The 17582-nt window shown below is 50.3% G+C and overlaps 1 protein-coding gene across 8 annotated transcripts in view; it reads right to left on the bottom strand.

Moving 5' to 3' along the window:
• Window positions 1–17582, bottom strand: part of CUX2 (cut like homeobox 2) — a 224729-nt gene that overhangs the window by 35029 nt on the left and 172118 nt on the right. For all 8 annotated transcript variants that reach the window (XM_043529407.1, XM_043529409.1, XM_043529411.1 and 5 more), the window contains 3 exons: window positions 8703–8840; window positions 5053–5176; window positions 860–936 (listed from right to left, as the gene is read on the bottom strand). In XM_043529407.1, the coding sequence (XP_043385342.1) occupies window positions 860–936; window positions 5053–5176; window positions 8703–8840 (339 nt within the window). The remainder of the gene's footprint in view (window positions 1–859; window positions 937–5052; window positions 5177–8702; window positions 8841–17582) is intronic.

Raw genomic sequence — 17582 nt, 5'->3', positions numbered from 1 at the left:
GTCCATGCTGGACAGCGGCAGAGCACGGTACAGATGCCCTGAGTACGTCCACACCTTTGGGAGAGCCCCACACAGACGCTGTGGGCAGCATGGCAGGGCAAAGGGGCATGACAGCGTCTATGCATCCGCCTCTAGGCAGCTATTGACAACAGGCTACAGGGCAGCTCTGCGCACCAGGAACACAGGAGAGTGTCTGAGGCCACGAACACGCAGCCTCACCAACTCCCTGCCTGTAGCCCCCTCCAGCAGCAGAACCAAAGTGGGTGCAATTTCCCCCTCTGGCCGGCAGACTCTAGGGGGCAGGCACTGAACCCCTGGGGCCAGTAAGTCCTTAGGCACAACTAAGTCAATGGAGTCACAGTGGCCTAATGGCTAGAGCACTGGCCTGGAAGCCAGAAAAGTTGGGTTCTATCTCTGGCTCTGCTGCTGCCCTGATGGGTGACTGTGGGTAAGTCATGCCCCTCTCTGCCTCAGTTTCCCCATCTGTAAAATGGGGATAATGACACTGACTTCCTTTGTAAAGCCCTTTGAGATCCAGATCCCACTGAAATCAGTGAGACTCTCCCTGTTGACTTTACTGGGGGTAAGATCAGGCCCATACTTTGGTAGGGCTGGGCTGGGAAAGCAAGTACACTTTGATGATGACAAAGGCCAGAGAGGCGTGATGTGCCCCTAGAGCATATTCTCCCCTTGGGGTGCACATGTGACCCCCAACTGCTCTGCCAGGAGGGCAGTGATGTCCGTGCACCCAGGGGAGAAGAGTCAAAGCACCACTGAGCCTTACCCACATCTGGATCTCCAGCCAAGGGCTCAGGGACCCAAGCTGGGCAGGACTTTTGGATGTCACATCTTTCAATACCTGCATGTAGCACTTTGATCTTTTCTTCTGCTTCCCCCAGCCTAGCCGCCAAAGTGATCTGTGCTTCCTGTAGTCCCCTGTGAAGAGAAGGGTCGGTATCAGTGATCACCTTCTGTGTTCATACACAGCTAACCCTCGGCCAGCATGAGGCCTTCCACCAGCCATGGGGGCTGACTCTCAGAGACAGCCGAAGTCACTCCTGTTCTGCTCTCCCAGGGGTTGGGAATGCACTACCAGCTCCACTTCATCCACAGCGTGCCATCGAGCTGCTCATTTATCCTTTTTAACATGTACCTAAAACCCATCATTCAGAAGTTTCCCTAGAAAATTTATATGCCTATTGCAGCCGAGACGTTTTCATGCCGCTAGAATTGTCCACATTTCCATTAAAAACCTCTATTTCCAGGGGTTTATAGCCCCGGCCGTAAAAATTCACTTCAGGCTGAAAAACTTGGCATGTTGGATCTCAGCCCAGAAATAAATTTCTTGACAAAAATTGGTGAAAAGCATTAAAGATCTACCTATAGATAAATGAGAGAGTGAAGAAAAGAAAATCCATTTGGCTATTTTGGAGTTCCTCTAAGAGTGGAAATGAACCAGAAGCGAGTACATGCCGTTAAGGGACTCCTTCACTCTGCTAAGCCTACAGGGCTGCTGTGTGTGCTATAGCACAACTCACACTCGCTCTGGATCCCGAACGCGCTCACTGCAGACACAGGTGCTGTCCCAACCGTCCATGAGGAATTTGCACTGGATGGACTTTACAGATACATAGGCTGCCAGCCTCACTGTTGACCCAGGGGGATGGCGAAGCTCCGAGCCGTGTTTAACCATCTCCCGAGCCAATGATCAGTGCAGCGGGTTGACATAATAGACCTTCCTAGCTCGGAAGGATTGGTCACCACCTCCTGGGTCAGTTACTAACAAGCTATCCTAACAGCAAGTGAGTGCACTGAGAATCGAGGTTTCCAGGACCCTCTAATCGCACATGTATTGTGCACATCTGAAATACTCTTCGTTAGCTAGCAATCGGTGTGATCCAGAGAGAGACAGCAGCTGCGGAAGGGTTTCTCCATTAGCAGTGGTGACATATCAGCAAACACTCAGCCATACCGTCGCCTCGACACTGGGGGCGCCCAAGAGCGGCTGGTAAAGGTAATGGGGGAGCGGAGCGTGAGCACCCCTTCCAACCAGCCGAACCCACTGGTGTCGGGAGGGGGCAGAGGCAGTGCTCCGGGACAGCTGCCTGGTGTGCCATCGTCCCCTGGCAAACCTCCAGGAATTAAAGCTGACCCAGTCAGCCTCAGCGCCTGGGAGATTTTGCTCTGTGCCCTGTAAGCGCCTCCTGACGAGGTGGAGGGAATAGGGCCCATGCATAGGCACGGGTGGGGAGACCACGGCAGCTCAGCTCCGGCTGGGCTGGCCTTCCAGACACAGTCTCCAGGCACGGCTTGGGGCACCCACGTGATTGGAAGGCCACAACTCACGGTCCTCTGCAGTCCTGCAAACCCCGCCTCGAGCAAATGATTCACTGGGGACAGCGCAAGCTTTAGCATGGTATTGCCCCTCCCTTGGGCTACCCCACGTGATCCAGCCCACTATCGGGGTGGCCTTCCCCACCTCCTGTTTCGCTGGAGGTGTTGGCTCGGCCAGACAGAACTGCACCACGCAACGAACGGCTGCAGGGCAAAGATCCAGCGAGCGGCAGTGTCATTAGCAGGGAGTCCGTAATGCTGGATTCAGTAGCCACAGAACCAAAGCACAGGTCATCCAGCCCCCCAGATCCACGGAGTTTGTGGCAGCTCCCCAGCAACCAGGACATTCAGATCTAGGAGTCAAAACTGAGGTCAGCACTTCACTCTCAAGCACCGGCACTGCCCCCGGCTTCCCCCAGCACATGCCAACACTCTGCTAGCCTGGGCAGTTCGGACTCCAGCCGTACCCGGCCCAAACTGGGCCCGTCCCAGCCCATAGGCCAGCAGAGACTGTGCTGACGGGGGTTTCTACAGAGGACTAAATCATTTCCATATCTGCTCCCTCAGCCCCCACCTCCCAGCCCTCTTGCTAGCTGCTGTCACAGCACGCTCCGAGACAAGTCCTCGAATAGCCTAACCACGGTGTCACGGCACAGTCTGCACCGTCCCTATCCCCGGGGACCCACGACACAGAGTTTATTCCACGTAGACTCTGTCAGTCCAGTGACTGGGAAGCCAGGCCTCCACGTGGAATCTGTGACTCGTCTTGAGAGTTACCTCCCGAGGCTCCAAACAGCCTTGCAGGAGCCAAGCAGCAGAACAAGCCGAGTTCCATTGTGCGGGGGGAACACACTAGAGAGAGAACCTGCCGAGGAAGGGAAGGCCTTGCCCTGTGCGTGCTATGCTGGATGGGACCCCATCTGTGGCGGCAAAAGAAGTAGGGGCAGGCCCAGAGATGGATGTGAGAGTGGCTCCTGGGTCGGGCCCACATTTTCAGTAGAAACCACTAATCCTGGGTGCCCACCTTGAGCCCCTCCAAGGCCTAGATCCTCACAGGGATTTAAGCATCTAGCTTCTGCAGCCGCAATCCCTTGGAGGATCTGGGCCAAAAGGCCTAATTTTCAGAGATGCTGAGCACTCCCCACTCCCAGCGAAGTCTTTGTGAACCGGGCCCATGCACGGACAGACAGATGAGGCAGCGTGCCTTGCAAATCGTCCTTGTCTCCTGGAGTAGCACGGGGCGGGGCTGGGTTTATTTAATTAACCTGAGGTGGGAAAAAAAGCAATCAGGGAAAAGTTATTTTGCATTATTTATAACCTGTGTTTGGCAGGATCTTCCTCCAAAAGAACTGCAAGGAGGGTTTAAAGCTCCTTCATTTGTTTATCAGCTCAGCATGCTAAGGAATAACAATGAAGTTCCATTAAAGGAGCCTTTGGTAAACTCTGGACTGTCAAAACTGAAAGGCCAGTTAAGAATGAGGTTCATCTGTTGGGCTGTATTTATCCAAATCCTCCAAGCAAAACAACACATGGGAGAAAGATACGAGTTGGTGATTACCATGTTTACCAGATGGGCATAGGAAATGAACTCCCAGTTCTAGGGATAATGGTACAATGACCACGACAGTGTGAATGCAAAATACACACGTAAACACACACACAATCTTGTGTGCAAACATGTCTGTCACTCAAGCAGATCTCTGCCAATGGGCATCTCTCCCAAGGCCAGCATAGGACCTATTTCAGACTGGTTTGCATTGGCCAGATGATGACCGCAGGCAGAGTTTTTCTTTCTGGCACACGACTCCCTTTTCCCTCCTCAGCAGCCCTGAATGAGGCTGCATCCATGGAGGGCTTGAAAAGCTCCCTTTGGATCTTGGGAATGCCACTGTGAGCACCAGGCAGAGGGGGCTGCTCTAGAGTGCAGTTGGAGCTCCTGCACCTGGACATGATCCCGATGGACCAAATCCAGCCCCAATGGGGTCAAAAGTCACTTACATCAGGCCCAATTTTGGGCCCATTTCCTCCACACCTGCTGGCCTGAGACTCAAACTCAGATCCCCTGCCAGAGCAGGCTGGGTGCTGACAGGCCAGCCTGTGAGGTGAGGAAACCTAGATACCGGAAATAACTGGGGAAAGAACCATTCCTCCTCGGTCAGTCACCGGGGCCTCATCTTCCCTGAGTGACCTGGCCTGACTTGGCACTCGCACAGGGCCAGACTGATCCAGTGACACCATGGTAACTCCAGAGCCTCTGTGCTGTGATGCCAGGGCTAAGAGTCTCAGCGACACCGAGGGGATTCAGGTGCCCAAAGCACTCACTAATTTGAATGAAAAATGGGAATCCAAATCCCTTAGGCAGCTTTGAAACTCTCAAGTCATGGGGATGGGCTCCACAATAGAGGAGACAGCTGAGATGGGTAGGACAGGCAGAGGACGGTGCCCGGTGTGACAAAGCTCAGAGTCTGGCCCAGTGTTGCCAGAGCAAGACATGCGAACCTCAGCCCAGCTCGCAAGGGGGAGGAGCACAGAATAAATGCTTGGCCGGCGAGAAAGAAGGTGAGGATGGATAGACAGAGCTGTATGGTGACCTATAAAGAGGACAGACAGAGAGGGATATGTATGCGGACAGACAGACAGACTCACATTCGCACCCCAGGCAGCTCTAGATCATATTTACTTTTTAGTTTTCAGGCCCATCCTCTGCTACTCACGTACTTCTGCTTTTCAGCTTCATTTCTCTGCAGCAAGGTGTCTGTGAAAAGTGCTTTGCTGTTGATGCTGGTGAGCCTGGTTCCCTCTGACACCGTGAGCCCAGCTGGAGACGTTCCCCCTCTTTGCTCTGCAGGGGGGAGTGGAGAGAAAAATTCACATAAGCAGCATGACAGAAGCGAAAAAGCAACCACTTCTTCCAGGGCCAAGAGATCAGTCTCAGGGGGTAAAGAATCGATTTCCAGAACTTCAGCCACGGAGTTAATACATTCCGCAGGTTCCGCTGGTCAATTGTGTTAGAGGATCACAGCGGGGCGTGAAATCCTGAGTGCAGCCCAAAGCCTGCCAAAGTGGCAGCTTCCTGGCTAGGTTATATCTGCTAATAGTCTCATTCGAACCACTTCAGCTGCTAGTGGCGGGAATGACCAGCAAAGCTGTTTAAGCTATGCTACACTGCGCCTCCAACCTGGAACACAGTATGCCTGCATGAAACCAATCTTCTGCATAAAAAGCTCTTAGAGCTCAAGACCCGTCATTATTTACACCCTGGGTGGCTGCGATTTTCGTGTGATTTGCAGAAGTCGGGGGGAGAGGGGGAGGGAAAGAGTGTAGCTTTCTGGACTAGAACACTGGAAGCCAGTAGTCTTCAGGCTACTCTGTACAAGTGCTGTGCACTAGAACTGGCTGGGAAATTTAAAAAAAAAAAAAAAAAAAAGAAGAAGAAAAATAAAGACAAAAAGGGTTTTTTTGTCAGGAAATGCCAGTTGGTCAAAACCAAAAGTTTTTGTGGAAACTTACCGGGTTCAATGAAACTTTCATGGGGGAGGTTTCGGAGAACCAGGATGGAATTTCTGGTCAAAACCAGAGAGAGAGAGAGACACACACACACACATCCCCAGCAGGCTCCTGGTTAAAGCATGCACTATGGGCGACCCAGCCCATACAGTGAGTCTCAAACGCTCTCGCCCAATGAGTATTTAATTATTTATACAACTCTAGCACCTGATGAATGAGAAAGGGCAGGGACTCAAACCTGCATCTCCCACACCCCAGGTAAGCGCCATACCCACTGGGCTGCTGGCAGGAAGTTGGGCTTGCTTGCTCTCTCCGTTTTTTAACCCTTTCTTTAGAATGCTCTAGATTTTGTTCCAATGCAAAAGGAAACCAGATGTTGAAACCGTGACATTTTTCACAAAGTGGAGTTCTTGTTTCCGGACAGCCCTGCTAAGCACCCTCCCAGTCCCAGTGCACATTGCAGGATCCGGCTGCATCGTCTCGGGCCCTGCAATGACTGTCTCGCCCCAAAGTGGTTCGCACCCCAAAGGCTGCTGTACTGAGAACCTGACAGGGAAACTGACCATAGCCAGCTGTGAAAATGACCTCCTGCATTTCCGACAGGCAAAAAACCAGACAAGCTGCATGAAGAGCAAAATAAGCTACCTGGGCCAGTTCAGGCTCTTTTTCAGCTTTAACGATCTGAGGAGTCATTAGTGACACAATAAGAAACAAAGGTTTGTTAAAAATACAAGGCCAGATCCTTAGCTGGCATAAATCAGTACTGCTGCTTCGCCATCAACAGAGCCGTGCAGCTTAGTGGGGAGAGCACTGGACTGGGACTCAGGAAACCTGGACTCTATTCCTGGCTCTGCCACTGGCTTGCTGGTGACCTTGGGCAAGCCACGTCCCCTCTCTGTACCTCAGTTTCCCCATCTGTAAAATGGGGCTAGAGACCCTGACCTCCTTTGTAAAGCTGTTTGAGACCTACTGCTGAAAAGCTCTATATAAGAGCTAAGTGTTAAATATTATTAAATTACACTAGCTGAAGAGCTGGGCCGTGATTTTTATTCTGACAGTGCCCCTTTAAAACTAAGCCCCAACGTTAACTGTGCTGTTCCCAATGAATATTTGCTAGAATTCATGTGTTTCTTCTTGTTCTTTTTCTCCACCTTTGGTGACGTTTCACTGGGGTTTGCAGAGGAGCCCTCAATGAAGTACCGTACTGGTGGAGAAAGAAATGAGCACATGGTACTATTGCACAGAACCTGGAACTGCAAGGGGCTGCTCTAGATAAGGACTCTGTCCTGTCCCACGGCTGCCAGAGGCTGGGAGAAAATGCAGATCAACACAGTTAAAGCCCATTGGACTGACAACCCTGCGTGAGGGCAGCAGGGTATGGGATTTGCTGCTGATTCTGCTTCCTGGCCGCCCAGTCCCTTTCATGGTGACCAGCTGGTACAAATCAGCGCAGCTCCATGGACTTTGAGGATCAGGCCCCTTGACTTTAATGGGAGGAGACAACTCCCTGGGGGCACACAGGATCGGGCCCCTTCCTGTAGCGAATTAAAGAGAACAGATTCCGCATACCACGGGGGGCATCAGGCTGGGGACGGGAGGGATGGTTCAGTGTCAGGCACTCGACAGCACAGCCCTCACCGGTCAAACCAGCCCCCAGGTGGCCCCTCACTGGGCAGAGAGGAGCACCGATGAATCTACAGTGGATCCCAGCAGGGACCCCCAGACGAGGGAGAGCGCGAGGCTGCAGGGAGCTGGCCCGCTCGTCTGCAGGGGGATCCGCCCGTCCTTCCATTCTCAACTTTGACTCCGAGTCCATGGAAGGGACTGAGCTGGTTTGGAGCAAAAGCCCCATGAAGCTGCTCCCGCCCTGGAAATGCTGGACCAGCCTGGCCCTGACCCACGGCTGTGGAGGTGACCGCAGCCCTGAAGCAGACTGCAGGGGAGTTTCCATCCCTCCCTCAGTTGCTGTGGTGTCCCATGCCCCAAGCGGAGCACAGACAGGGCGGACGATTTGCCCCATACAAGCGCTAAGAGTTATTATTATTATTACCCAGCTGGAAACAACTGGAGGCCTGCGAAGGCCTCTGCCGGCCTGTGGCAGGGCGGCGACTCACTGGCGCTGCGCCTCCTGCTGGTTGTCCTGAGAATTAGCTCTGCCGCCCCGGAGCACCCTCTGCAGGCCGGTGTCTCGCCTGCCACTGGTCCCCGTGTCCCTCCTGGACCCCGGTGCCCCTCTACAGCAGGGTTCTGCCCCCCTGCAGTAACCCCACAGCTCTGGGTCTCCCCTCCCTGGGGAACCCCCAACCCTCTATCCCCACCTCTCCTCAGTCTATGGCTACTGCCAGTCGCCATCTAGCACCCGCTCACTGGGGCGGACTGCAGTGTAGAAGCCATTCGTCATTGGCAAAGGGGGGTTTGGACCTGCTGCCTTTGCCTACCCGTGGGCTGCAGCCTCTGCAACCCCAGTAGCTGGTTTGGCCTTCGACAAGGCCTGCAGCCTGGGGAGCTGCCAGGCAGGAGCTCCTCTCGCCTTTCCCCAGCCCTGCTCCGTTGCCTGCACCCTCAGCTCCCAGGCAGCTAGGTCCTTCTCCCTCTGAAGCGAGAGGGAGAGTCCTGACCCAGCTCCCCCCTGAGCCCTTATAACAGGGCCAGGTGTGGCCTGATTGGGGCATGGCCCAGGTGTGGCTGCTTCCCCCAATCAGCCCTCTCCCAGGGCTGGCTTTAACCCTTTCAGGGCCGGAGTGGGTGACCACCCTGCTGCATAGCCCCAGCACCGGGGGCCAGGGGACAGGGACACGCCCCTGGCCCCCCCTCGTCCCGGTGCTGGAAACGAACCAGAGCAAGGGAGGAGCGGCTGGTACCTTTGGTGCCAAGGAGCTCTGGGTGCTTCTTCCGCTGCCTGTTGAGCTCCTTCAGCGGTGGGTTCTCGGGGTCGAGGCCCTGGCCCTGCTGCAGCCTCTCTTCTACGCTCTGGGCCACCTCCAGGACAGGAACGGGGTCTAAAGGGGAGCAAGGTGATGAGGTGAGGGGCAGCAGCTGGGCAGTGAGCCGCCCCCCCGCTGTCTGGGAACAACATGGATGTTTGCAGCCTTGATCAGAGCCAGCATGCCTGTGACCAATGCTACAGTGAGCATAACTGTTCCTTTGCACTGGATCGAGGCCATCCGTGCCACAGGGAACACGGGCCTCCCTTAGCGGGCGGTTGATCCAGACTGTAATGGCCATGGCGGCTAGGCGTGAGCCCCAGGCTGCATTCCCTGCACACCCACATTCCCCGCATGGCAGGGAAGGCAGGATGGGTTTCCTCTTACAACCCCCCGTTATCGATTCCGCACAGGGTGCACGTTGCAGCCACCTTCCTAAATTAAAGGGGCCAGACTCTGCTCTCGGTTACACCAGCATTGATCCGGAGCGACTGCAGCCAAGTCAATGGATCAGCTACGGATTTAGGCCCCCATTTCTGACAGCCCCAGTCACCCAGGTGTCCGTACCACATAGCGATCCTGGAAAAGGGGTGTGTGTATGCAAACCCTAGGATACATAGCCTCAGTGACTCGGGCATTTGGGGCGCGTGGGTGCTTTTAGAAACCTGGGCCTTAGAATGGGGCAGGGAGATCAGAAACTGAACGCGGCGTCTTTGAGATTGTCCTTAACACAAGCCAATGAGCCCTGTTAAAGTCTGAGCACACTCCTAAGCGCTGCGAGGATAAAGGCTTTCATCCCAGGCCTTCAGCGCTCCTTCTGTTCATGGGGCCCTCCGTCCCCACCCTGAAACCTGCTCGAACGCCAGCCAGCAACACACACTCCCGATAATGCCTGTTTATTTAGGCAAAGGCAGGCGCAGACAATCGCAGTTTGTGCAGAGGTAAGCAGGTGCATTCAGAACAGTATGTCTTCCCTCTGTCAGCATTACACCATCATTAGCTAGTGTCTGCTCAGCAGGGTGTGCCATTATGTCTCCCAGGGCTGATGTAATTATACATTGACATAATTAACCCAGCAAGCCCATTAAGCAGGCCAGCTAAAAATTCATCTATAATTATTTGTTGTGTGCATGCTAATGAGTCCATCTGCACTGCCATTGTACAACACGAACAAATTAATTTACAAGTCTGGATTTTTAATAAGTTCAAGAAAATGCCTCCTATTGAGCCAGGTTAATTTTTTTTTTTTTAAGAGGAAAAGAGGGAAAAAAATAGAATCAAATTCTCCAGGGTCAGACAGTTAGATAAAGAGGGAAGCGGAAGAGAGTAGGCTCTCTGCCTTCTACCCCACACCTATGGCACAAATCCAACTGCAAAACAACAACTGACAATAAAATCCAGCTCTGCTGCTAAGAACAACTCCCTCAGCCTTTGATGGTATCACATGCAGAATAATTGCACGCGGTAGTAACAAACGGTGTCAGCTTGCCACAGCCATGTGGACGGCATGACTGACCTTTCATTTTCCTTGCCATATATAATGGTACAGAGGCCGCTTGGAGACGCTTGGTGGTGGGAAGTCGACAAGGTGCAATGTCAGTTTGAAATCATAGACAGGGCAATTAACTAGGATACAGGGCCCATGCTGATTGCCTTACTCCTGCGAGGAGCCCACCGGGCCAGGTTCTTATCTCATTTACGCAGAGGTAGATCTGGAGTAAGTCTTCTGAGTGAACATGCTTCCTCTGGATTTCCACCAGCATCATGGCCAGCACTGGTCTGACTGGTTCCGGTGGCCCTGCTCCTATGAAGGGGGAAATTCACCCTGGGTAGAAGACCAATCAAGGTCAACGCCCCACTCAAGTCCCACTTAAGCCGTTTGGCCCAGACTCTCCAAAGGTATTTAGCTGCTTAACTCCCACTGATTTCAATGGGATTTGGGTGCCTAAATACTTTTGACGATCTGGCCCTATGGGCATTGTGTTTGTCTTTCGTATGGGGAAAATTTCACCTACAGGAAGCAGGATTTGACCCCTTCATATTTGCCAGGATTCTTGTAGCCCTGTATATTTATATACTTAGGCCCCCATCTTCCGGACACTTATATACCTACTTAACTTTGCACCCACAAGCAGGCAACCCGATTGCAGTCAATGGGACTATTCATGTGTAGAAAGTTGCGCACACATGAAATCAAATACCAGCTATCTGAATCCCCTTTACCTGGAAATCCTAGTTATCTGCGTCCACATGCGTACGCCTGGTTATTTGAAGCTTTCGGCAGTCTCCCAGGCCTTTTGGATAAATGGGCGTGTACTGCATTTCTGGGGCACCCATCGCTGGAGAAACACCCCAGTGGGTGAATTGTTAGAGCGACTGCCATCTTGTCTGCACCCAGGGCGGATGCTACAGTGGAGGTAAGCACCTGAGTTGAGGCCTGATCAGGCTCCCATTGAATTCAATGGGCATTTTGTCAATGACTGTAACAGGAGCAAGACCTCACTGGACGTGCTCTGCCACTGCCAGACTCAACGGCAATAGCTAGAAATGCTCCGTGCAGAAGGATTTGTAAAGAAATCGTCCCTGCAACTTGCGAGTCATTGATTTGGTGGAATATTCCTTCCCATGCGTGAATCTTGGTCCATTGCACAAGACAAATGAGACTTTTCAGACTGGTCGTGGGAGATGCTCTTTGACTACCCGGGGCCATTTCCTTGGGCTACGCACCCAGCTAATCCTTCACCTTCTTAGCCTGCCTCTTAGGAATCTAGAGAACAGACTGAGATAGCAAAGCACTGGAGAAGGGCATAAGGAAGGGAAGGGAAGCTGTCTACGGTCACACAAAAGCCTGAAGCCCTGGTAGTGGCGCACAGAGTAGTGGTTGGGAACCGCTGATTCAAAACAAGCTGCAACCCTCGTGCTCTCCAGATGCAGCTGCAGCGGGAACTGGCTTGCAGCATGGTATGCCGTGATTCAGCTACAGACTTCCAACGACATGTATTGGGTTTGCCTATGAAAACTTGACATCAGTAAGGCTGCAGGTGTGCTGAGAACAATCCTGTCTCACTCCATCTTGTTCCCTTGTTCTCTCCCGTCGGGCTGTCTGTATTCCTCTGTGGTCTCTTGTCTTGCAGTTAGAGTGGAAGCTCTTTGGGGCAGGGACCAGCTTTTTGTCCTGTGTTTGTACAGTGCCTAGTACAATGGGGTCCTGGCCCACGACTAGGGCCTCCAGGCGCTACAGTAATACAAATAACAAACAGTACCCAAATCCCAATGATAGCCTGTGCCCTGACTGTCCTACACTGCAGAGGAAATGAACAAGCTGCAATGGCTGGAAATAAGAATTCTCTAAAACATCAATAATTAGGCTAACCATTCTGGAGTGGCTGGAAGCACTCATTGATATTACAGTCTGAACCCTCTTCCCAGAGACCGTCTTGGAATCCTAGTAGTAGATGGCAGATTTCAGGGGTTTACTGGAGCAAAATGAATACAATTTAACGCCAAGTTATGGACTCAGAACCTTACCCAAAGCCCAGTGAAGTCAGTGAGAAAACTTGGGTGTGGCCCTTAACCAAGAACCTCAACCGCACTAGCCAGTTAAGCATCTTTTCCAAGGCTTTACTTGGGTCTGGAAGGCCAGTTCCTCAGTTGGCATAAATCAGCATAGCCCGGCTGACTTCAGTGGAGATAAATTGATTTATACCAATGAAGGACTGGCGCTAAATGTTGTTTTCTACCGGGTATAAATGGTTACAAAAGTCTCCTCGTAAGACCAATTTTGAACTCTCCAGTTTCTGATGAAGAAATCCTCTGGAAGAACAAGAGAATTGACTCCATACATTTTCTAAGACAGAAGATCAAAATGAAGCAAATATTAGTCAAAGACCAAAATGCTCCTTTGACACCTTTCAATTTCTACCTTGACGTTATGTATAAAAGACCTGATCCAATTCCTATGGAAGTTAATGGGAGTCTTTCCCTAGTCTTCACTAGGCTTTGGATATAGCCCATTGGGTCAAATTTTCAGTGCACCTTTATCCAAGTCTACAGTTTTGAAGGTGCAAAACTTCATCAGGTAACACCTGCAATTTAATCCATGTCAACATCAAGGTCCCCACCAATTAAAGACTTACACTGCTAAGTGAGCAGAATTAGTGAGTCTGTCAAAATGGAGGCCACTGATTGAAACTCTGGCCTTTTTCGTTCTAGCAAGATGAGCCAAATACATTCCTGGTAGAATGCCATTAACTTCATTGAGTTACCCCAATGATGAATCTTGCCCAAGGAATCTACCGCCTGGTTTTCAGAAGAGGTCACCATTCCAAATGAAGGCAGCGGCATTCGGCACCTTTGAACAACAGGCCCTGAGCAAATAACTGTATCCCTGCACTGGCATCGCACCCTAATGGACGCACTGGTTCTTTTCCATCTCTTGCTGCAATTAGTTTATGAAAACCACTCTCCATTAATTTCTTCATGCAACCACGATTTCTGCCGAAATTCAGAGAATAATCCATTGTTGTTCATTTTGAAACACAGCCGGGTGGTTTTCTTTTATTTCTATAAAGACCACACAACAAGAAGACTGTCAAAATATGCATACTTAAAATGCCTGTAACTGAAGAATTGCTTTATCAAAGGAAATCCCATTTACTTTGTCTTGAAGAATTATTTGAGGCATCAGCTAAATGCCAGGCAGAGTGACTAAGGTACACAAGTTAAGCGGGGGGGAGGGGGCGAGAGAAGCCTTCTGTTTGCTTTTAAATATGTCCAGCTTGTTTCTCACTACAGTAAAAGCAGCTGCATAAAGAATCACTCCAAATCCCCCTTTCTCAGCAAGAACCAAGAAGAGGAAAGGCTTGTTCTGACAATAATTATAGCAGGGGAAAGAAGAAAACACGCTCAAGTGAGGAGCAAAGCTTGTGTGCTCACTTTTCACCTCTGCAGCCGTGAGTCACTGCACAGCACTGATGTAAGATCAGTCTCTAAACCCGTTGAAGGCTCTTTTGTGCTACCCTAGTGCAGCTGGGCAAAGCAATGCACAGAAAGTGACTGCCCAAGGACGACGGCGAGTCGGTGCCAAAGCAAAGAACACAACCCAGGAGCTCTGGACTACCCATTAATCCCTAAAGATGGTTCCATCCAGATTCAAGAGGTGGTGGCTGGGGTGGGTAGAAGCTCACCAGCCGCTGCTCATTCTCTGCTTGCTCTGTGGATAAAGAGATGACGTCCATTTCCTGGTCCAATCAGCATATGTCATGTGCATTAAGGTGGGCCCGATTCCCCGCTCACTTGCAGCAGTTTTACCGCAAGAGAACACTACGATTCCAGTGGAGTTACTCCTGATTTACCCAGGCACGAGAGGAGAGTCAGATCCAATGTACCCAACAGTGGCCAAGAATCCCCCACACTGGAGGTTTGGTCTGGTCTGAGCTCTCCTCATCGGAATCCCTGACAAAAATGATTGAGTTAGAGGAACCAATGAAAGCCAGGGCTTACGATGGAAATCCCAGTGTCCCCTGAGCTAGGGATGGTCTTGGGCTTCTGGCTCAGGAGATCCAGAATATCTAATCCATCGGGCAAGTCACTTGGGGCCAAATTTTCAAAAGTGGCTTCTCACTGGAAATATTTACCAAGGGTCCTGGGGGATCCTCCAACACTGGCAATTTTGAAATCAAGATTGGCTGCTTTTCTACAAGCACTGCTCTAAGCATTACTGTGGGGCAGGTCTCTGGCCTGTTACCCAAGTGGTCAGACGAGCTGATCACAATGGGCCCTTCTGACCTTGCAATTGATGAATTGATGAATTCTGGATGCCCAGACTTAGAAACCCTGGCCCCACTTTTCAGAGCTTCTGAGCACTCTCAACTCCAGCCGAAGTCAGTGGGAGCTGCAGTTGCTCAATACCTTTGAAAAGCCAGGCCCAGATGTCTCACATTGGATGCCCCAAAAATGAAGCACCCAACCGCCCTGAAAATAATTGCTTTATTGTCTCTGTGCCTCAGTTTCCCTATGTTACATGAGAATAATAATACTAGCCAATAATATGATTACATCATGGTGGTGGGAGGCTAAATTCCTTGATTAATAGCTTGGATTTGCTGACTTTCCAAGCATGCTGCAAGAGATGCCGGTTTGATAGGGCTGTGAGAGACAGCATAGGGAATGCCCCTATTGATGATAGGGTAGAAAGGAGTTTCTGTAGGTGGCTGCCTGGCTGAGTCCCTGTCCTGATGAGGACTGTATTGCTGCTCGGATTTTACTATATTATTAATGATGTCTTGGATGTCCATAGCGTCTTTTAAATTTTTAATTGGATAAGTGTCTTTTAAATTTTCTAAAATCTAAATAAATATAAATAATGTTTATAAAGCGCTTTGAGATCCTTGGATTGAAGGGAACTAAAGATGGGCATCAGATTACTGTATATGAGCACTGAATAAACCTGATTTGCTGGTATAACTGATGGATGTATCCCCGGACAAAGAAGCTACAGTAAAGAAACAAGTTAGTGGACAGTTGACTAAGGATTCCCGCTTAGCTGCAGCACAGTAGAAATTAACCCTTGCATCTTACCCTGGCACACATTAGCAGAAAGTGACACTCAATGAAATTAGAGGGCCATAAATTTAGAACCAATAAAAGGAAACCATGCCTTCGCACAGCATACAGTCCACTTGTCGAATTCCCAGCTGCAGAGGGTCATCAGCTGAAGACATATAGCATGGCTGATTTTAAAAAGGATAATTTTACAGCCATTAATAACATTTGTAGCTATGCAAGCTAAGATAACGATATAGGTAATTAAACCTCATGCTCCAGGGCCTAAGATGATAGACTGCCGGGTTGTGAAGGATTTCCCACCTCATTCCCACTGCACATACTGGTTAGGTGTATCACCAAGAGGGTCTTTTTTTGCTAGCCCCGGAAGCACCAGGGAACAGCCAATGCAGAATAAAAAGCTAGACAGACCAATGAGCCAATCTGTTATGGCAAATTCCTCTGTCTCTTTGTAACAAGAAATAATGTAATAGCAAAAATGTATGCCACTACCCTGTGTAATAAAGCCACGATGGAGTTTTGCCTGTATCAGCATTTCCATCTAGCTTCTTTCAGCAACCATACCTTTGCTGAAATAAAGATGACACATTTTCTAAACATTTCCTCTTCAGATGTGAGCGGTTTGCATTTTGATTATATATTTTTGGACCTGGGAGCTCCAAAGAAAACATTTGATCTTAAAACAGCTTATCGCCATTCCCTCCCGGCTAGCCTATGTGAGAGGTGAGATTTTGTGTGATCTGTGGGCTAAATGGACGGTCCACATGTAGGCAATAGAGGCAATAAAATCAACTTGCCTAAGATCTACGTTTTAAAAATAGGATTTGAAATTTAATATATCCCTTAATTTGGCCAACACATCTTCAAGGTCCAGCCAACCACATGTGATCACCAACCATCTCTCTCAGATGTCCTTCATTTCAAGGGATGTAACTCACTGTAGTCCCAGAGAGCCATCTGGTCCACACATGCGGCACCCCTCACCTCGAGTCTCATCTGCTGCCCGGTGATGTTAATGGCAAAGTTCCCATTGACTTTGATGATGCAGGATCAGAGCCTTTTATTGTTAGAAACAATTTACATCAGAAATGAAGCATCATGAGGCTGGGCTCACAGGAAGAACCCTTGACAGTAAAGGGAGTGGTGCCTATGACATTGGAAGAATCATTCTGAGTGTCCCCCATCTTAGGTTTGTATATCACATTTCAGCCCCCTGGCTCCTGTTCCAGTTTGGGGCAAGTGGAGAGGTCTGTTACTGACTATGGGCCCAACCCTGCTAACGCCGACACAGGTGTGTAATTCTACTCCCAAGGGAGGCGACTCACACTGGCGGAATTAGGCACATACATCAGTGTTTGCAGGACCAGTCCTATGAAAACAACGCGTGGATTAAAATGATATTGGCTTTGTGTGGCAATTACTAACCCATTTGTGCACACAATGCTTAGTTAAATGACTAACTTACTTTGATTTCATTAGAGCCTCACCTCACAAGAGATCAAACCACCTGTTTTTTTTAAATACTTGAATGCAAAACGTAGTCTTTTTTTAAAAATAAAAATTGGCCTGGTATTTTTCTCAAATCACCGATGCCAAATACAGCCACTAGCGGGTGCTATTGCACACTATTTTAACATTCACAACTTCACAGGGAAGGAGAATGTCTTTCACTGATGCGTCCATAAGAGTTGGGTTTTCGGCTTCGTTAGGAAACCTTGGTAACGCTTCCAGGAAAACCCAATTCCCTGGTAAAGAAAAGACAAAATACCTTTCCACACTCTGCCGCAGAGAGACTGAAACCCGCTGGGGACGTGAGCATGTTTGGGGAAGCAGAGTGCCGACGAGGGATGGCATCCATCCAGCTGCATGGCTCTGAGCTGAAAGTCTGGGGGTGTCTGTAATATAGAGGGGATCTGAACTTGCACATCTCATAGTGAAGGGACTGCTGCAGATTCCCCATTCTGATCCTGTCGGGGGTATTTGCACCAGGGGCTTTGGGCCCTAATCCTGGAAGTCGTCATGCACAGGAGCAGGGTCTTGGTTTGGTTCCATCTCTGACCTGCAGCCGGGATCATGATGGGTCAAACCTGGATGTCCCTGCTATACTGAGTCCTCATGAAAGCAAAGCCCTTCCTGCAGTCAGGGGGAGCAGTGAGTGCTCAGGATACCCCAGGATTTGGCCCCTGAGCACCAATGGGAATTGTGCCTGAAGATGCGCGGAGTCCAAACTGAGCAAGGACCTCTGGGGTGGGC

Source organism: Chelonia mydas, chromosome 15 (assembly GCF_015237465.2).
Source record: "Chelonia mydas isolate rCheMyd1 chromosome 15, rCheMyd1.pri.v2, whole genome shotgun sequence".
NCBI lineage: Eukaryota > Metazoa > Chordata > Testudines > Cheloniidae > Chelonia > Chelonia mydas.
The sequence above is the reverse complement of the archived record's forward strand: the minus strand, read 5'-3'. Positions and strand labels throughout refer to the sequence as shown.